Source organism: Piliocolobus tephrosceles, chromosome 5, assembly GCF_002776525.5.
Source record: "Piliocolobus tephrosceles isolate RC106 chromosome 5, ASM277652v3, whole genome shotgun sequence".
In the NCBI taxonomy this organism is placed as follows: domain Eukaryota; kingdom Metazoa; phylum Chordata; class Mammalia; order Primates; family Cercopithecidae; genus Piliocolobus; species Piliocolobus tephrosceles.
Window position 1 is genome coordinate 88,483,306 of NC_045438.1, and position 22,499 is coordinate 88,505,804.

The following is a 22,499-nucleotide window of genomic DNA, read 5'->3' on the forward strand; positions in this document are numbered from 1 at the left end:
AATTTTATATATTTAAAGAAGATAAACTGAATACATGCAGTTAGTTCCTTCCGAATCCCCTAAAATAACAACAAAAAGGGTTTTTGCATGTGTGTTTGATTTTTAAGGCATAAGCCCACACAGACAGAAAGAATGGAAATTAGAGACAAAGGCAACAAACTTTAGGAGCTGACAAGGCAGAGAGAAGACTGGTAAATGACTCAACAGACTGAAGATAGCTGAATGCTAAGCCAGAAGTGTAGAAAGCCAAGAACCAACACGCTCATAATACAAAATTCCTTTAAGGCTCAGAAACTGGCAGGACTAAGTATCTCTGGCATCCGAGTCAAGAATTAAAATTACTTTCTCAATACAAGTTCATTTAAGAAGCTTGGATAGGTCTTTCCATCCCCTTGAAGTCCTCCCTACTTAGCACAGTCACATGACTGACACTTCCCCATATCAGCAAAATATAAGAAGTTTGAGCTCTAGAGGGTAAACAAGGGGTATCCGGATTGGGTCTATGCTATAGACTGAATTGTGTCCCCTCGCCAAATACATATGTTGAAATCATAACCCCCAATACCTCAGAATGTGACGATATTTGGAAACGGGGTCTTCATTTAAAAGGTAATTAAGTTGGTTCTAATTCATTGTGACTGGTATTTTTATAAAGAGAGGACATTAGGACACAGACACACAGAAGGAAGACCATCTAAAGAAACAGGAAAAAAGGAAGCCATCTACAAACTAAGGGAAGAAGTCTCAGAAGAGACTAACTCTGCCAAAGACACTCAGTCTGTAGTAGTTTGTTACTGCAGTCCTAGCAAACTAATACCATGTTTTAAGAAAAAAAAAAAAAAAAGAAAAAAAAAAGAAAATTAAGTGACGCTTACAGATATACCAGAAGCTAGGCCCAGCCTTCTTTCCCACATGGCTTCTGAAATGCTGGGTACAAGGTAGGAGATTGTTCACTCTAGGGACTCTTGGCATTGGACTTTTCCCAAAGAAATGTTCCAGCCATATAGTGAATATAACTGTTGACAAGCCACACCCACATGCACAGTTTCCAATTAGTTTTACAGTCCTACCCTGAAATATGAGCAGATAGTAAAAGATTAGGAAACATTCAAAGAAAGCATTTAATATTAAAGACACCATAACAAACAAAAAATAACAAACCTGAGGGACACAGAACTTATACAGTGAGAAGAAAACATTACCAGTCATTCTGTAAAAGATAAGCTAATAAGAATAGGATGCTAAAACAAAGGAAAAGAAATCAAAGGAGTTACAGAAGTTAAAAATATGAGTAGAAATGGGTAACTCAATAGAAGAGCTAGAAGACACAGCTGAAGACATCTCCCAGAAAGTAGAACAAAAGGACAAAACTGAAAATAAGAGAGAAAAGATAAGATAATTAGAAGACTAGTTAAGGAAGTTCAATATGTAGAGAGTAAAACAGACCATGGGGAGAAGTAAAACCAATAATAGTTTCCAAGAACTGAAGGTCATACGTTTCTGTATTGAAAAGACTAGCACAAAAAATGTATGCCCAGTAAGAAGGATAAAGAATCATCCATGTTCTGGCACATCATTGTGAAAGTCCAAAACACTAAGAACAAGGAGTAAACACTACCAATTTCCAAAGAGAAAATATAGGATATGTTCATTTTGCAAAATATCATCAAGTAGAGCACTTCTAATATGTACCCTTTTCTATATATACATTAAACTTAGATAAAAAGCTTTTTAAAAATGAAAAGAAATAAATGGTACCATCTTTTAGAAAAGATATGGTTTGGATCTGTGTCCCCATTCAAATCTTAGGTTGAATTGTAATCCCCAGTGTTGGAGGCAGGGCCTAGTTGGAGGTGACTGGAGCATGGGGGCAGATTATTCACGAATGGTTTAGGAACACCCTCTTGGTGGTGTCCTCATGACAGAATTCACACAAGATCTGGTTGTTTAAAAGTGTGTAGCACGTCCCCCATCTCTCTCCTCTTCCTTCTCCAGTCATGTAAGATGTGCCTGTTTTCCCTTCACCTTCTGCTATGATTGTAAGTTTCCTGAGTCCTTCCCAGAAACCAAGCAAATGCCAGCACCATGCTTTCTGTACAGCCTGTGGAACTGTGAGCCAATTAACCTCTTTTCTTTATAAATTATCCAGCCTCAGGCATTTCTTTAAAGCAATGGGAAAAGAGACTAATACAAGAAGTAAACTGAGAAACTAGTTTAATTAAGAAGAAAAATAGTAAACATATCTTCCTCAATAGGAAAAATTTCAAGCAGACATACAAAGCATAAACTTAAACTTGTTTTTATATCTTTTACAAAAGGGGACCTGAAAGAGTGAATGGCTGATCAACAGTCTAAGCACAAGTGGGCTTCTCCATTCAGATATCATTATGTAATGACTTTACTATGCCTACACATTAGATAGTAGAGTCTGAAATTTACTTCTATGGGAAAAAAAAGCAGGACAACAGACACAATGTTCCTTTCCAACTTCCTAGAGGTAGATACAAGGGTCCTTCAGCTCATTTCAAAGCAGCCTTCCAAACTCTGGTACATCTGTACAACAATTTCATGAATGTGAAATTAACATAACAAAAGAACACAGCATACCTGCATCTTTCCTTGGAATAAGTGAATTATGATTCTCCAGGGGATGGCCAAGAAAGTCCCAAGAAGTATTCTCTTTTTTTTTTAGAACAATCTCTATTTTTCCCACACTCTCAACAACCCGCACTGAAAAGAAGATAAATTCCATTTGTATTCATCAATACTAAATATAAGATTTTATTTTAAAACCAGTGTTTCTCAAATAGTACAAGTGTCCTGATCTAATATGAATGGTACTGATTATCAATGGGATAAATAAGATTCTGTTTACATATTCAATCACAATCATAATTGTTTTTGCTTTATATGCTTTAACTTATTAATAGATTCAGATTAACTTCTTTCAAACTAATTTATTAAGGGTCAAACTACTATGTGTTTCTGGTTTTCATACAAGCTCAAATATGGCCATGGCAACTAACTGACATAAAGCTTAAAAAAAAATAAAAAATAAAAAAAATTTAAAAAAAAAAAGCTGAGATGTACAAATTAGTATCGAATGCCCCCACAAAAGCAAATTTAATTTGTTTTTTAACATTCCTTAGTCAGAATCTGAAGGATTCTTATGAGTAAATTCAGTAGATTAATACTGAGTCTAATAAACACAAGAAGAGCCTCATGAGAATGAGGTCCTAGTAAATACAGAGTAAATTGATAAAGTGCATGTGAATCTTTAATAAAAATATTTTAGATTACCTTTTTATTTATTGAATAATTAAAATGTTTATAATATATGGGTATAATAATAAAATACATGCTTTCATATGCTGATTTAAATTTTATGAATTGAACATGCTTTTAAAGATTTAAAGCATATTTAATTTTTCTTCAGAAACAATGTTCTGCTCTCCCCCACTGTGAACACAAAACCCAGTAACAATTTAACAACTTTTAAAGATAGATGGGTCAAATGAATTCAATTTGATGAGCACTGATTTGAAGCTTAACCAAAATAAAAACATGGTCTTTGTCTTTAAAGAGCTTGATTTATATAATTTACAGAGCCTATAATGATATACGGAAAAGAAGAAACATTGGACCAGCATAAGGTACCATGACAGTACTTGAAAACAAGAAAACACCATTCTATGATGAGTCTTCTATTATTAAATAGCTGTGTAAAACCTACGCTGCATGTTTATATGTAGCAGTATTCATAATTTAGTATGCTCTTTATTAAACATTTAAATATATAGATGAAGGAAAAATTTTGCTAATATAGTATATTTCTTTTTTCTTTTTTTTTTTGAGATGGAGTCTCGCTCTCGCCCAGGCTGGAGTGCTATGGCACAATCTCGGCTTACTGCAAGCTCTGCCTCCTGGGTTCACACCATTCTCCTGCCTCAGCCTCCTGAGCAGCTGGGGCCACAGGCGCCTGCCACCACGCCCGGCTAATTTTCTGTATTTTTAGTAGAGACGGGGTTTCACCGTGTTAGCCAGGATGGTCTCGATCTCCTGACCTCGTGATCCTTGGCCATATAGTATTTCTACAAGCTACATGTCGGGAGTAGGGCAGATATGGGGAAAGAAGAATAAAAAGGAGACAGAATGTGTTTTTTTGTTTTGTTTTTTAAGGAGGAAAAAAAAGAAAGGTTAAAGAGATAAAAAAGAGTAAGGGGCACCAGCCAGGGCAACATGGTGAAACCCCATCTCTACAAAAAAATTAGCCAGCTGTGGTGGTGTGTGTGCACTGTGATCTCAACTACTCAGGAGGCTGAGGTGGGAGGATCACTTGAGCCTGGGAGGCAGAGGTTGCAGTGAGCCAAGATCGCACTGTTGTTGTCCAACCTGGGTTACAAAGTGAGACCCTGTCTCGCACACAAAAAAGGAATAAGGGGGAAGAAAAAATAGGAAAAAACCTGAAAACAGAGGGAGGGGAATATTTAAAAATTAATGTATTTGTATCTGTACAACAAACCCCCATGACACACATTTACCTATGTAACAAACTTGCACATCCCGCACATATATCCCAGAACTTAAAAGTTTTAAAAAAAAGAGAAAACATCATATCTTTGTTTTGCAACATGAAAATACACCTATGAAAAATGAAACACATGCAAATTTTTCAATTTTTTCTTCTCTCTCTCTCTCTCTGTAGGTATGTGTACATGTACATATATACATAATTTTTGGTTTTTGGTAGCTTACCAGAAAAATCTTCCTGAACCTCATGGCTTAGCCCTAGGACAGACAAATTTATTTAGTTAAAATAGAACTTCAATTCATACAGTTTTTGAACACCGTATGTCATTTAAATGGCTCTTTTACGAATTATTTCAAATCCCTCAAGACAAATAAAACATGTTCTGAGAGACCCAAACAAAGAAATTGTACACAATCAAAATGAAGACTCAAATTATTTAAATATATATATTTTCAATTGTTTCATTTTTCTCCCTTGTAACTAAAGAGCAAATACTCAATTGCCCACAAGTGGGTAACCCACACTAGTCCAAGCATGGATGGTTCCAGACTGAGAATCCTACAAACCAAGAGAGGAGCAGGCTAGGGAGAGGCAGCACCTAAAGCACGCAAGCCCCAGAGCGTGTGCGTGTGTGTGTGTGTGTGTGTGTGTGTGTGTGTGTGTGTGTGTACACAGGCCAGGTCTGGGGCTAGCTTACCTTTTCTTATTGTTCTCCAAAGTTGACTATCCATTCAGTTATTGAAAAAAATCTTACTGAGCATCTACATGTGACAGGTATTTTTTAGGTATTATGGACACAACAGTTAATAAGACAGAAAAATTTCTGCCCCTATGGAACTTATATTCCAGAAGGGGGAGATGCAAGAAATACGCTTACAAATGTCTGCTATACATTTCACTGTGTTCATACGGTTATCTAGAATTTACAATTTTGCATTATTTCAGTCCTTTCAATGCAATATTGGCACCCGAGAGTTTCATATTTTTAACTGTGGAATTTTTAGTTTTTTAAAATATGTGTGCTAGTGTAGGGTTCACTGGTTTCTACCACTTTTTTCTCTGTCCTGATAAAAAAAATACAAAGTTGGTCTTTAGCCATGAAGGGATGGACAGCTAGAAGATACAATACAAATTTGTAGTCCAGGCTGCTTTGCTGCAGTCACTGACTTCCTGTGGCAGAGCTGGTAAGGTACAGGCCAGTGGAACGGGCCATCTAGTGAAGGACAGTCAGTAGGACATGCGACCAATGAGTCTTGGAAGACTTCTTGTAGATGTCCAGTATGAGAGATTTTACAAAGCTGGGCCAACAAATATTTTATATTATTGATTTTGATTGCATCTAATTGCTTAAACTTGGAAAGGTGAGGTCACACCGCCACTGCTAGTACTTTTATTAGTGTAAAGAAATTACAGGAAAAAAACTGATCAAAAATGACTAACCAAAATGGTAACAGCAGATAAAATATTACAGTTACCTAGACTGTAGACCAAATTATTGCCATATTTAAAGAAAACCAGAGCTCTTTCCATTAATAATAATAAAGTACTCACCAATATGTATAAGATATAAAAAATCCTTAATAATTGTTTCTGCTCTAAAGGAATCATCCTGATGATCAACTATTATTGAGTCTAAATTGATGTCCTTAAACAGAAAGAAAAAATAGAAAGATTAGAAAGTAAAAATTACCCCCAAACTTCTACAACTATACTTTTAAGGTGCTCTGTGGTAGTTCCTATGGTGCTTCTTTATTGAACCTCCAAGCTAAACAAATGTGACTACTGTTTTTCTCCCTTACAATGCAGTTCTTCTCCTTCAATGGACATATCAAAATTTCAATTACTACCTATTTGTTTCTGTTTAATATCTACCTTACCCACTCATCTCTAAGCTCTAAGGTTAAAGGACCATCTTTAGAACACTGTTTGGTATCTAGTAGGTGCTCAATAAATATTTTTTGAATAAGCAATATGGAATCCCCCCACCCCCTAGAAAATAACAATCAGAGCAGAAACCAACATATTTTTGTTCATCTTTATCTTTTCTGTAATGTATGATCCTGGGCAAATTACATAACCTCTTGACCTTAACTTATTAAAAAAAATCAATTCACTAACATATTTTTAGGTGTCTCTAACTTCTACATAGCCTTGGTGTAAGCTATGTATTATTTATATTATTCACTGAATACATTATTCCACAAGGAAACCTTTTCTTTTCCCTTAGCCATCCATCCTCTCTGTCCCATTGATATTACCAATGCAAGTGGACCTTCCTAGAGCCTGTGCTCTGGGTTTTGAACTGTGTGATGAAAAGACAATATCAAGAGAGAGTGGAAAACAGGGTAAGTAGTGCCTCTGACCCTCTTGGCTCTTTCCAGCCAGAGGCTGGTCAATCCTGCAGAATGGCCAAATCATGCTGCAAGAGTCAAAAGAACCCACTGGTTCAGACATGGTTCTGCTACTATAGAAGTAGCATGAATTCTCAAAAATTCCTAGCTGCCAGAACTTGTCTTTAAATCTACATATCCCTCAAAGTGTGGGAACCTCAACAGTTGCTGGAGGATGTGCTTGGAGATATTTTAAATTGTCTGCATATTTATCTGATTTTCCAGCTGGACTGTAAGCCTTTTTGGAAGTCAGGTCTCTAAGTATCTGGTCTATCATTAGATCCCTGATATCTAAGGCTGTGTTCTACATGAAACAGGTTATAAATACTTAGCAAATGAACTATCTTCCTAACTTTAGTTTCAATGGTGAATGAATTACCTCCCTAACTTCAGTGTCAAATGGGGATCCGAACACCATTAGTGGTTTAAACATACTAAGCCACAGCCACAGCAAAATACCTTCTCCAATCCCAGTTTATGTCTAGGAAATTTGTTCTTATGGTGAAGTTAACTGAGATTCATTTTTTGTTATCCATACTTTACACATACACACACACACATACACACACTCACACACAGAAAAACACATAAAATACTTCCTACTCCGATTTTTAGGAGGCTATAGGAATGGCTGTTAAGAGCAGATGCTCTGGAACCAGACTGCCTGAGTTCCAAATGCCAGATTTGCCACTCACACGGGTGAATTACTTAATCTTTTCTTTGTTTCCTCTTCTGTACAAAAGGGATAACAATACTATCTACCTCAAAGAATTGTAATGAGAAGTAAATAATATAAAAAAGTGTTTAGAAAAACACCTGGTACATAAAATTAACATTTATTATTTACTTCTTTTCTGATTTAAAAGACATATTTACCTTCTGTTTAGTATATATGGCAATGGTGACTAAAGAGTTTGTTTGGAACCAATCATAGCTGTAAAATATAAAGAAAAGGATGAATAATTATATTGACAATCATGTGCATTAACACATATTAATCATTAAATGTTTAAAATTTATAGTGAGACATATCTGTATTTCTCTAGGTTAAGCTTTTTTTTCTAAATAAACAGTGGTCTCACCATGTTACATTCTTCATTATACAGCTGACAACTATTTCTAAATTTAAAATATCTATACTTCCATGTATTCCCACTGGAATAAAAACAAAATATCCTCAACAAGACACTTTTAATAAAGGTTACACATCTCTTTACTAAAATCTTCTTTTATCAGAGCAAAATCAAAACAACGTATTTTGTTAAAGAGCATGAAAAAACGTACGTGTTTATTATCTTCATTTCTCCCTGTCACAAATGTATTAGTACTGAAGAAATGAACTCATCAAGGTTGTTTAATGGGTCCACAGTAAAACTTAAAGTAAAACTAAGTATTCTGTTTAGTTATAGCTATTGATCAAATTGATACTCTTTTTGGATTTATCACCTATATAGGCGAATCTACAGGGAGCATCCTTAGTCCCTAATTTAAAATTTTATATCAAATAATTTAACAAATATAGCAGGATGTTGACATTAGAATAATGCAGACTGGTGGTGTGGAGAAAAGGGATAAGAGAAAGAACTACAGAGAACACACCTGAAGGCATTTTAAGTGTCATTAACAAAATATATGTGTATTGCTGAAGTTACTATTAACTGTTTAAGACAACTGTTGGGCAATATATTCTGAAAAATTCCCATTAAAAATTGATAAAAACGAACTAGATATATAAAAAAAGAATATTTAAATACATTATGGCATGTTCATATGATGGAATGAAGAGAAAAAATGCTTTTGCAGAATATTTAATGGCATAGAAACATGCTCATAGAATATACTGTCATATCAATATTATAAAAATAGAATAATATGGAAGTAGGTATTATATTAATCTAACTGGAAAATATAAATAATAGTATATAACTAAGGATGGTGAGATTACAACTGATTTTATCACTTCCTTTTGTATTTCTCCATATTTTCTAAGTTTCCTACCATTAATGTATTTTTTTATAATCAGAAAAATATTTTAAAATAGTTTTTTAAAGTACTGGTGTTTAAAATGGATCAAACTTTAGTTATATTTAAAATTCACATTTATGGAACAGCTCATTCTCCAACAACATCTCCAACATCTAATAAACAGCTCATTCTCCAACAACATTACAGTTCTCATGTCAAAGATGCATGACTAACAGTAAGCAATAAATCAAACCCAGAGCTACTTTATTTTTTAAATGTGTACATTTTTGTATATAATTGATTTAACTTTGAAAATTTTCAGTAAGAATGCATACCTTGGATAACTAGGACCTTCTTTGGCAAGTGTATCTGTCACTTGGCTCTTGGGAAGCATGCCTTTACAAAGAAAGATAGCTATAGTTCATCTACAAAGTATTTTTAATATTTTGTCTTTTTAGTTAACATCTTATTGAAGTATCACATATATTCATATAAGGATACAAATCACAAATGTACTATTCAATATATTTTCACTTGATCTTAGCCAGAAGGCCGAGATAAAGCAAAACATACCCTTGCAGTCAGCACTCTCTTCACGCTCCCTTTTCAGTCACCACCCCTGCCTCAAGAGTAACATGTATTCTGACTACTAACACCATGGTTAGTATTTGCCTGTGTTTGATCTTTATATAAGTAGAATGATATGTTCTCTTTTAGTCTGGCTTGTTGTCCAATATTCCAGACATTACAGTTCTTATGTGAAATAAGCATGATTGATAATAAGCAATAAATCAAATCTAGGCTTTCTCAAATTTTATCCATGCTACTGAATTCATCAGTAGCTTGGTCCTTATTGTAACTGAGTAGTAATACATTATATGAATAATTCACAATTTATTCATTCTTCTGTTGATGAACATTCAGGTTGTTTCCAGTTTGGAGCTATTATACACAGTGTTGATATAAATATTCTTTTACAGGTACATGTATATTCTTAAAGAACACATACCTACACTTTTGGTTACTATGAAGGGTGTTTGTATGTTTAGCTTTAGAAGGTACTACTGAGCAGCTTTTCAAAGTGGTTGTACCAGCTGCTCCACAATCTCACCAACATGTGGCTTTTATCTTTTCCATTTTACTCACTCTTGTGGGTATGTATCCTTGTGGGTATGCACACCTACAAAATGCATCTTGGGTGTATGATGCAGTTTAAAAGCCCATTAAAGCTATGGTTTTTAAGTCATTTCAGAAAACTGAGACATGGAAGAACTCAAGATATTGCAAACATTATTTCCCTCCTACAACAGGAGTGCACTGTTTGTATATAGTAAGATTTAGTTTGGAAAAAAGAAGTACTGCTGCTACCTGACTTTTGAAAATCATTGCATCAATTATATTACTATTTCTCAAACTATACAGGAACAAAAATTAATGGTTAGTATCTGCTGAATCTTGGGTGCACAAATTAGAAATCACAGTATTTTATATAAATTTAAGAGTTGCAAGATACCTCTGGGACAAGACAGTTCAGAGATTTTCAAGATTCTTTTTAGACACAAACCTTCAAGACAAGCTCAAGTGCAAGCAAGATGTAAAACAGTCATATTTTTCTGAACAGGCTGATGGTGAGCCCTGAGTCCAGGCCTTACTCATTCAGCTTCCATTTCTTCCCACATAACTCTGCAGAATACTGTTTTCAGATAAACAGGAAGCCTCAGAGATGTAACAAGAAGGTCAGAGTTGTCAACTAATAATTAGCAGTGGGCACTAAAAGAAGAGTGCTCTACTACAAAACCACAGGTAAAACAAAAGAGGACTACAAGAATTAAACGTATTTTTTTTCTAATATGTTAAAAGCAAGACAAAATAATCTTATTAAATTAAGAAGCACTGAAAGATTTCATTAAGAGATTAATGTTGTTTCTCTTTTGGAAGTCTCTTAGGTATATAAATAAAAATCAAAAGCATCAAAATCTAACAATTTCTGTAAGAAAATGTTATAAACAGAATTCATAAATTGTAAGTCAATACTGATCTTGTATTATCTAATTAGGACCAGAAAATCTATAATTAAGCTCAGCGCCAGTACTGTGATTTTATGCAAGACACTGTTTCCTCTTCCTCAAATTGGAACTATTAATAGCAATGAAATGCTCCCTGCAATCTCATGGGTGAGCAAATGAGACAATAATCAAACATTCTAAAAAATGATTTAGTATCATTAAGATATGTCTTATTAAAACAGAATAATAAGTCATGGAATGTGTCTTAATTTAAAACTAAAAAAAAAAAAATCCTCAAACTTTATATAATATTATTTTGAGTAAGTTGAAAGAATAGGGGTTGAATGTGTAGTGAAATAAAATAATTAAGTAATGCAAGGTGGACTGAATGCATGTTCTCCCTTCCATAAGTGTTGTTGATTGAATGCTGTCAATCTGAAGGGATCGGGTCTCTAGTGGAATAGGAAAGTAGTCCAACCCATTCAGTACTTTAAGCAGCTATTGGAATAGTAACATAGAATGCAGGCAGATCACATTTGCAAATACAGAGACTTATCACATAGACTTAAATGAGCCAAAAGGGAAAAGCAGCTAATAAATATAGATAGATAGATATGTTCCCGTCTTACAGGGTCCAGGTCACAAGAGGTAACAGAGCTAACCACATCACTTGTGGAGTGCTATATTCCATACTTAACGCCACCTTTTACTGATAAATTAGTCAAATGCAGTGCATCCAAAGAAGACAACAGAAAAGTAAAGGTTCTGGAAGCCATATGTGGTGGAAAGGAAATGCCTAGTCTATCAGTAATCAATCATTAAGCATTGGTTGCTTTTGTAGTGTCACAGAAGAGTCAATCAACAGATGAAACCAAAGATCACTCCCTCATTTAATGGAGTGTTATATTATGAACAGCTTCAGGTACTATACATTGCATAAGTTAGTCCACAATATAGACTATTTACTCCAGTTAACAAAGAAAAAGGTAACTCATCTGGCAATCTAGCTTGTTAGTTGAATTTCTGTAACTTTCTTTTGCAAACGAAAGAAAAAAATGTTTCTAAATGTACATCAATATAGTTCAGTCAGAGTTAGCACTGTGCATTTTATGTCAGTAGTGACCATCATGCCAAACTTTTTTGTGGGGGAGAGGAAGTGTCAGTCATTATTTGCAAGTCATCCAGAATGGCTGGATGCACCACTCAGTTCAAAAAATTGTAGAGTAATAAACTATTTGGCATGTGTATGCAAACATTGAAGGTGAGCTCACACCTAAGAAAACTGACTTGTTTTGTCTTGTTTCTGAGGATGAAACTCCTAACTGCTACAAGTATTCAAGCTGAGGGAAGATAACATGTATTCAGGGGTGTCACAGAAGGCAGGACTATAAGAGTAATGGCTGGAAAAAGGAGCCTATAAAACCCTACAAAAGACTCTTAAGTTTGGGCCAGTAATGCTATCTTCCACACTTAAAAAAAAATTTAGACTGGGCATGGTGGCTCACACCTGTAATCTCAGCACTCTGGGAGGTCGAGGTGGGTGGATCACGAGGTCAGGAGTTCGAGATCAGCCTGACCAACATGGTGAAACCCTATCTCTACTAAAAATACAAAAATTAGCCGGGTGTGTGGTGTGCACCTGTAATCCCAGCTACTCAGGACACTGAGGCAGGAGAATTGCTTGAACCCGGGAGGCAGAGGTTGCAGTGAGCAGAGATGGCGCCATTGTACTCCAGCCTGGGTGACAAAGCAAGACTCCATCTCAAAAAAAAAAAAAAAAAAAAAATCTAAATGCCCCAGACAATTCTGTGAACCAATACTGTTCATAAGCATGTGAATACAATTCATTTATTATAAATTTATAGACTTACCATTTAAGACTTTATTTTCTTCCTCACGATAGTCTGTATAGCAATTTAGAAAAAACAAAAGTCAAATAAGAATACTTCAATGTCAAAGAGAACATCAGTCCACATTACTGATTTCAAGATAACAGTCCTTTTTTGAAGGGCTTTCTTCTAAGGTCTGAGGAGAGAAACAGGTTAATATAGAAATGGCCTTTGTTTTAAACAAGTAAGTTTCATCTCTGAAGACTGCCAGACTATATTTCTCCAGATGTTTGGCTCTCATTTCATTTGGATTTTTTCTAATTCTTTGGTCACTTTTTTTTAACATCTTGGTTAATTTCTATACAGAGCATATGTAAATGCCAGGTTTCATCCAGGTTATCATATTTTAAATCAGTACAAGTTAACCAGAATTTATTAGATTATATGTCATAAATGAAACATGCACATTAACAACTCAAAGAAAGATGTCTTCTTATCTTTCCCTTTTACTGAGTTCAACGTGTAAAATGATCGTTATTACAAGTTTAAAATATGTTCAGATTTTTGTATGTATACCCAACGCAATTATTAGTGTTACAAACCCAGAAAAAAAATTAACAGGTATTTTCTCTCAGGATGGCAGCCAACTCACAAAGCTATGTTATATTCTAATAACTGCAAGTGTTATACCATTATGGTCAAAATAAACGCCTCAGCAAGTTGTCAAAATTTTTTAAAAAATGGGTTAGGCTAACAAAAAATATTCAAATAGTCAAACTGAAAGACAGCATTTCTTAAGCTGACATCACCTTGTTTTATACAAAAAGAAACTAACATATTTAACATCAAAGCTTTCAAATTTTTTATGTTCCAGTATTTAATCACCAGAAATTCCATAATTAACTCGACTTCACTCATCCATCCCAAAATAATAATCATTAAGGAAGCCAAATGACTATCCTTTTCCTTTTCCTCATTTTACCAAAATAATTTTACAGCTGAAAGGAATTTTAACAACATACAGCAAATTATCACATGATCTACTAATAAAGGCTGAAAATCAGGGGTCAAAGGACTTGAATGAAATCCACCACTCCAGCAAAAAAGCCAAAATTAGATTTGTCTCCCCTGAAACACTGTCCTATTTTTCTTTGCAATCCAGGAGTTAATATTTCCTAAAAAAATAGCAGGCCTAAAAACCATTTAAACTATACTTCAAAATGAGTTTTGTTTATCAACTGCTAGATACAAATCTGGCCATTACAGTTTGCAAAGGATCACTGATGTCACTGCTTGGTCAAGTACTTTTATCCAGTCAGTTTTATCTGTCTTTGCTGTTGCAGTTGTGATTATTTGTTTTGTCTTAGAAATTCACACAACATATATCTATTTTCAGTGTACAATAAGGTCAACAGTTTAATAAACCTCATTTGTCATGTAAAACAAGTAGTTTTTATCTAAGAGGTTCACAGATTTTGAAAAATTGTCCCAGGTAATTCGTTTCTAAGAAGAAAATATTATCTCACATGATTACTTCTTGCCTGATATGAATAGATTTGGATTTGTCAGAACTTTCCAGATTCTGCTAAATTAGTAGTTTTTTTTCCCCCCTGAGTCTTTTTTTAATACAAGAAGTACTAGCAGAAAGATAACTTCCACTTAAAGAATCTGGGTTACGTTTAAAAATTCTCCTAGTCTGTTTTTACAACTCTTTTCAAAAACTGAGTTATAGAAATGGAGGAGACTATTTTACAATCTTAAGCATATTTACATCTGAATCATTTTAGTCACAGGAGATACTTTCCTCTCTGAAAAGAAATCTGATGTTTTCTCTTGGTAACTAATTCCAGCATTTAGTTGGCTCCATGGCCAATTAAATTTGTATCTTCTCATAATGCTGGTTAAACTGCTTTACTCTGATAAGCATCTTTATTTCCGGAGAGGTCAGAGTCATTTAGAAGGCTGGTGTTGTGATCTAATAGCACTCAGCTCTTCCTTGGTAAGGATCTTTAATTATGACCCAAGTCTAGTTTACCTCTGCTGAGCAGAGGCACAGGAGGATACCCTGGAATAAAGAAAAATCTAGCAGGAAGATCTTTCTTTTACCAGTATGTTCATTCTTTAATAAACATCTATTGATCACCTTAATAGGGATATTGATAAAAAGTTAGAAAAATAAGAAAATATATTCAGTCTGCTTATAATACATAAAGATAATTTGGAAAGACAAAACAACAACAAAAACATGTCCTTGGTGTGTGCATGGGAGAGAAAAACAGTAGGTGGGAGGTAGAACTAGGATAAGGGTGCTTCTTCTTGAATCGTCTGAGTGCAATACGTATACAAAAAACACAATAAACAGAATTAGAAATAAAGTCGATAGCTTTTTTTTTTTTTTTTTTTTTTTTGAGACAGGGCCTCTCTCTGTCACCCAGGCTGGAATGCAGTGGTGCTATCTCAGCTCACTGCAACCTCTTCCTCCTGGGCTCAAGCAATCCTCCTGCCTCAGCCTTCCGAGCAGCTGGGACCACAGGCATGCACCACTAGGCCTGGCTTTTATTTTATTTTATTTCTATTTTTGTAGAGACAGGGTTTTGCTATGTAGTCCAGGCTGGTCTTGAACTCCTGAACTCAAGCGATTCACCTGCCTTGGTATCCCAAAGTGCTGGGATTACAGGCATGAGTCACCGTGCCCGGATGATATGCTCTTTTTAAGATTGCATGTGGCAAGTGCTATAAAAGAGGTATACAGAAGTTGTTATTGAAGAAGCACAGAAGAATGTTTCTACTGGAAGAAACTTGAAAGGACTCCATAGAAGAAGTAGTATTTTAGCTAAGTTTTGAAAATGTGTAGGCATTTGTCAGGAGTCCCTAAAGAAAAGTATTCCAGGGGAAAAAAAATGCTGAGCATTAATTGAATGTTTTACAATTATCTTGTAGCTATATTCCTCATCTCCCTTCCTTATTCCAAAATGGTGGTATTATGTCACCATCAGATACAAGCTCAGTCTTGTTGCCAGGGATCTTATTCACAAAGTCCTAAATTTACTGTTCTATATTCCCTTACCTGTTTAGCCTCACCAGAAGACTTCTTGGTTCTGTATAATGTGTTTAATAACCATTTTAATAACCATTTTTCCTCTAGAAATTCCTCCATATCTCTAAACAGAACTCTTCGTAACACAACTTAGGCCTGATTCTTTTTTAAAAATTAAATATTATTATTTTTTAATTTTTGTAGAGACAGAGTCTCACTATATTGTCCAAGCTAGTCTCAAACTCTTGGGCTCAAGCAATCCTCCTTCCTTGGCTTCCCAAAGTGCTGAGATTACAGGCATGAGCCACCGCACGTGGCCAGGCCTAATTCTTGTTTTTGATTCAGAAGTCATACTTATTTCTCAAATCTTATAAAACTTAATAATTTCTGCAGCTTTAAACTAACTTTACCTTACTTTCTTCTGTTCACCTTTGTAATCACCTTCTGAATCATCTTTCAATTTTGTGTATCTCTCTAACTTCTAGCTCACTAGCAGAATTAAAATGAAGATTTAACAGTTCAAACCCACATATTCTGAAAAATCCAAGGATTCAAAAGCTTTAAAAATACCAGAGTATTAATTTTTCCTAGGATCAGTTTCTCCTCCGTTATTATTTAATCACAGCATATGCTGTATTTTTAGGAGTTCATACTTCTCCCCAAGTTGGCTTCACTTGTCATTTTTTGATCAATTCTCCAATTTGTCAGTTATTTAGCATTCCTGTTCTATCATCGGAGGGATTACGATTCCTTTCTTATTTGGAATCACCTGCACATGAATATACACATGTTCAAAATTCCTCTTTCTATGAAAACAAAACAACTGCTAACACAAACAAAACATCAGTCAGTCACACCACTACAGCAAAACACACTTTCTATTTAGGTCTGTATTTGCACCCTAACCAGTGACTTCTTACCTCTACCTCCCATTCTTAATTACCTTTCCCTTAAATCTTTCTGGCAAGAATTACCCAAACAATGGACTCTATAGCAGAAGGAACAAATTAAGGCAGCCAGGCTGAGATAGCAAACATGTCTGTCCAGTAAAGCCCACTTCAGAACGACTCCCAGCCTCCCTCTCTCCACCAGTAACTATCTTACTTCTCCCCTATCAGTCTCTGAACTTGTGCTTTGTCTACCTAAATTGTCCCCATTTTACCAATGAGGAAACTGAGGCTCCTAGAAGGAAGAACTTTGACTGACTTTACAAAAGCTGAACTTCCAACTGGCAGGCAGCCCATTCAATATTTGTCTTGTCCTTGCTCACAATGCTGTGACAGTAAAAGAAATCTCTGAAAGTAGTGTCTCAGCCCACTATGGGTCCTGGTGTCTATCTCCATCCTCGGCCCTACAGGTGCCAGAGTTTGCCTAGGAGGAACCAAAGAGCTGTCCGATGTGTGCATACCAGCTTAACACGTATGTGCCACTAATACCATCATTTTTAATAATAAAAAACTAATGCATATAAGATGGTTTCTCTACTTCAACACTATTAACATTTTAGGCCAGAAAATCCTTTGTTATGGTAATCTGTCTTGTGCAACATAGGATGTCTAGCAGCATCTCTGAGCGCTATCAATTAGAATGCCAGTAGCATTTACTTTCGTTCTAAAAACCAAAATGTCTCCAGACATTGCCAAATGTCCCCTCGAAGAGCAAAATCAACCCCAGTGAAAAACAACTGGCACATACTAAAAGAAAATACATTACCAAAAATCAGGTAACATTTAATGAGGCAACTCTCTGCCTTACAAAAAGTTTGTTTATCCATGGTTTCAGTGGGCTTTTTCAATTAAATAACTCTGTAGTCCTTAGTAAGATACAATACCTACAAGCCTCAGTATCTTCACTTTTAAACTGCTCTAAATCCCTCTTACATAAATATTCTATTAATGTATGGTTCTAAGTGCGTTATAGTTATTAACCGCCAGACAGAGAGGGCATGAAACCTAAAAACACAAAATACTAGAAACTACAACAAAGCAATGAGAAATTATGAAGAAACATTCCTGAGACTGCACTATACCACGGAAAAATATAACCACTTAAAAAATATGGCATATTGATTTTTTAAAGTACACTTATGGTCTAGAACAGTACTGTTCAAAAAAATTACAATGCAAGCCACCAAGTACAATGTTAAGTTTTCTAATAACCAGATTAACAAAGTTAAAAAAAAAAAAGGTTATTTTTATTTAACTCAATATATCCAAATTATCATTTTAACATGTAAGCAACTAAAAATTATATTTTACATTCTTTTTTTCATATTGTCTTGAAATACAGTGTGTCCTTTATCTACAGCATATCTGAATTTGCAATAGGCATATTTCTGAAGCTCAATAGCCACATGTGACAAATAGCTACAATAACAGCCAAAGAATAAGGGCAAAGAGTGAACACTCATTTTTCATCTTTACCAGAGAATGAAGTGTTCCACATATATAAATTATCAATAATTGAAGTTGACCTTTTCAAGCAAAATTTCTCCTTCCATTCATTATTAATACATCTTTTTAAATAATAATACAAACCATAATACTTTTTATTTTATTTTTTAAATTGAGACAGAGTCTCACTCTGTCACCCAAGCTGGAGTGCAGTGGCGCCATCTCAGCTCGCTGCAACTTTCACCACCCAGGTCAAGCGATTCTCATGCCTCAGCCTCCTGAGTAGCTGGGATTACAGGCTCCTGCCACCACGCCCAGCTAATTTTTTTGTATTTTTAGTACAGACGGGGTTTCACCATGTTGGCCAGGCTAGTGTCGAACTCCTGACCTCAGGTGATCCACCGGCCTCGGCTTCCCAAAGTGCTGGAATTACAGGCGTCAGCCACCTTGCCCGGCCTACCATAATACTTTTTAAACAAAGGATTATGATAAACACAACTCGTTATTTGCTTGATAATAACACAACTGTATTATATTTTATATTCTGAGTCTGTTAGCTTTTCTGATTTCTTCCTAGATACCCAGGCGTTTTACCATTGCCAGACTAGAAACCATCAGATGAACTGAAAACTAACTTCCCAGAGCTGTCCAACTGTGAGACGCCCAAAAAAAGTCAGGATTCCCTGCTTTGCGGGGGATGGCAGGTCACCTCATTTAAAAAACTGTTTCAAGCTTTGGGTTTAAGAGCCCATGTGTAAAATTCCTCTTCAATATATCCACCATTTCCCCCAACAACCCCCATGTTAGGAACAGTCTCTTTTCAGCGTTGATTCCCACTTCATCCTTTGTTTTCATCCATCCTCTGTTCCCATTTAATCTAGGAGTTCTAATTGTAGGGTGAACACATGCCCCGATTTGCCAGAGAGTCGTCAGTTTACCCAGTATTGTTCCAGCATAATTACTAAAATTGTCTTAGTTTGGACAATTACACAGTTACCCCATCTAATGGTCTCTATCGTTAAGTCTTAAGACAGCAGAGACTGATGACCAATCCTTGCCTACAGATGAAGGGGATATAAGATACTATTAAAATAATACTTCACCTTAATTATTATAAATATTTCTTAATGACTGTAATATTTCCATACTGCCAATCAAAGTCTGTGTCAATAAAGCCTTGAATTACAAAACTCGCTAAATGAAGTAGTGAAAGACTCTGGCTGAAATTTATTCCTAATTTTAGTAAAAAGGTAAGGAGTTACTCAAAAGTAACAACTATCATTCCTTCATAGAAAAGGGTTATTAAAGTATTCCTGCTACTACAATTCCATGTCTAAAATTTTCAAAAGGTGATCTTCTGAGAGAGGCTTATTAAGTAAAGAGATGACCTCAAACATCACCCAGATTATAGAGTCCCATCTCAGAGCTAGGGGGAAGAAACTGGTTATACTTTAGAAGTTTGAAGTAAGAATAGGGGTTATCTATAGTGAGGGGGCAGAGTCGGAAGGTTCATGGCAAATGGGATAAAAAGCTGGAAGGGAAAATTTCACTAACTTTTTATATTTTTTAATTTTTGAATCATGTTACTATATTATTCAAAAAATTAAATTCTAAAAAACTAATCTAAAAATCAACCCTAAGTGTTGTACTCCTCACACTGAACTTTCTCTAACAAACAGTCAAACTTTTAAAGGAAAGTCACTATATGATTCTAGAGAGGAAATGAAGGAAAACCTTTGGAGTGGCTAGACCAGGAGGACAATGAAAATGACAAAACCATAGTGATTTGCACGCACATAGTTGTTTAAATCCAAATTAAAAAAAAAAAAAACACGTGTACCACACTTCTATGCTGATTTAGCACCAGCACCACTTACCTTTCAGAACAGCAGGTTTAATTGCCATTCTGCCAACGAGGCATTCTTTCAGCATGGATTCATAATTGACCCAACGATGAACCTGGTATGGAAAACAAATGATGGAAAAGAAACATGACTAACTCCACAGGATGCTCTCATTTTAGTATGGGCAAAACTAAACTTTCTGAAATCACTCTCAATACACACTTGAAAACTAAGAAGCATATTCAATTAGTCAACCAGGGAGTGATAGAAAGGCTGCACAGATAGGGATTGTTTAGAATAGTATTCTCAAAGTGTTGGGACCTTTGGAAGTTCCTGACACCCTTTCAGGTCTCCATGAGGTCTCAATTTGTTTCATGATAATACTAATAAAAAGTTACTTTTTTTCAGCATCAGAGCAATAAAAGCAATGGTGGGCAAAACTGCTAGTATCTTGTATTAATCAAGGTAGTGGGTCCAAACAGTACTAGTAATTATTATCTTCTTCACCACCAGACACAGTGGAGGGAGCATGAGGAAGATATTTAAGAATACTTAAGAATATCCTTCATGAAGTAGAAAAATTATTAATTAAATTTTGATCCTTGGGTACATATTTTTATTATATTTTGTGTGACACAGTGGGAAATTCTCAAAAAGATTAGTGTTATAAAGTATGATGGTTTCCTTGTGAAGAAACACTTGGACGATTGTTTGATTTGCAAACGGAACTGGACTTTTTTTCATGAAAGGCCATTTGGCACATGTTTACCTATATAACAAACCTGCACATCCTGCACATATACCTCAGAACTTAAATTTAAAAAAGAAGAAGACATACATGCAGTCAACCAGCATTGAAAAAAGCTCAATATTACCAATCATTAGAGAAATGCAAATCAAAACCACAATGAGACACAATCCCATGCCAGTCAGAATGGCTATTAATAAAAAGTCAAAAAATAACAGATGCTGGCAAGGTTGCAGAGAAAAGGGGACATTTATACACTGTTGGTGAGACTGTAAATTATTTCAACTATCATGGAAAGTGATACGGTGATTCCTCAAAAAGCTAAAAACAGAATTATCATTTGACCCAGCAATCCCATTACTGGGTATATATCCAGAGGAATATGAAGCATTCTACCATAAAGACACAAGCACACGACTGTTCACTACAGCACTATTCACAATAGCAAAGACATGGAATCAACCTAAATGCCCATAAATGACGGACTGAATAAAGAAAACATGGTAGATATACACCAGGTAATACTATGCAGCTATAAAAAAGAACAAGATTATATCTTTGGCAGGAATGTGGATGGAGCTGGAGGCCATTACCCTTAGTAAACTAACAGGGAAACAGAAAACCAAATACTACATGTTCTCACTTATAAGTGGGAGCTGAATGATGAGAACTCCTGAACACAAAGAAATGAACAACAGACACTACTTAAGGATGGAGGTTGGGAGGAGGGAGAGAAGCAGAAAAAATAACTATCAGGTACCAGGCTTAGTACCTGGATGATGAAATAATCTGTACAACAAATCCCCATGACATGAGTTTACATATATAACAAACCTGCACACGTACCCCTGAACCGAAAATAAAAGTTAAAAAAAAAAAAAGAACAAAAAATGAAGGGCCATTTGTAAGAACTACTAGTAAACAAACTGATTATTCAGACTCAGATATTTAACAAGTATTTTCTTGAAAATAAACAAAGTGATTCTACTGCTTCCAGGAAAACAACTGATAGTACTTGTTGTCAGATGCCACTGGCAGAAATTATATTTATTTAAACAACCTTTCTGCAAGGCACCTTCTCAATATGCCTTAAAAGTCTTAAAATCGGCCAGGAATAATTTTAAGGTGGGGTGGCTCACTCCTGTAATCCCAGCACTTTGGGATGCTGAGGTGAGAGGATCACTTGAGCCCAGGAGTTCGAGGTTGCAGTAAGCTGATCATGCCACCCCATTCCAGCCTGGGCAAAAAAGCAAGACCCTGTCTGAAAAAAAAGGACTTAAAAATCTGCAGCTATTTTGTTGGTGGGGTAGGACACTTTGGCTTTGATCCTGGGTGTGTGCAGTAGTGTAGTCTCTATATGATTTCTTCAGGTATAAACGGCATCAAGGATGACTGTGACTTCCTTAGTGTCTTAGGGTACAATTATTGGTAGAGGCTGCGATGAAGTTTTGCTGGTTACTAGGACCCCAGGTAGGTTAGTCTTTGGGCCCCAGTGGTGGGAGCAGAATTCACTCAGATATTTAGGAATTTACCTGAGAAAATATTTGCATCTATATAAAGATGTAGGTACCAGGATACTCATCACAGCACTACTTAAATTAGCAAAATATTGGAAACAATCTAAATGCCCAATTGTAAAAGACCGGCAAAGGAAAATCAATACATAACACTATTCAATACAATACTACATAATCATTAAACTAATCAGCCAAAAAATACTGATACTGGAATCTTTATGGTATATTCCAGAGTAAAT

The 22,499-nt window shown here is 35.4% G+C and overlaps 1 protein-coding gene across 5 annotated transcripts in view; it reads right to left on the reverse strand.

Annotated features, from left to right (window-relative positions):
* The window catches only part of LOC111538039 (cytochrome b5 reductase 4), a 100,224-nt gene that overhangs the window by 33,485 nt on the left and 44,240 nt on the right, over nt 1-22,499 (reverse strand). For all 5 annotated transcript variants that reach the window (XM_023205208.2, XM_023205210.2, XM_023205207.2 and 2 more), the window contains 7 exons: nt 20,029-20,110; nt 12,764-12,796; nt 9,222-9,282; nt 7,798-7,855; nt 6,083-6,176; nt 4,756-4,788; nt 2,608-2,730 (listed from right to left, as the gene is read on the reverse strand). In XM_023205208.2, the coding sequence (XP_023060976.1) occupies nt 2,608-2,730; nt 4,756-4,788; nt 6,083-6,176; nt 7,798-7,855; nt 9,222-9,282; nt 12,764-12,796; nt 20,029-20,110 (484 nt within the window). The remainder of the gene's footprint in view (nt 1-2,607; nt 2,731-4,755; nt 4,789-6,082; nt 6,177-7,797; nt 7,856-9,221; nt 9,283-12,763; nt 12,797-20,028; nt 20,111-22,499) is intronic.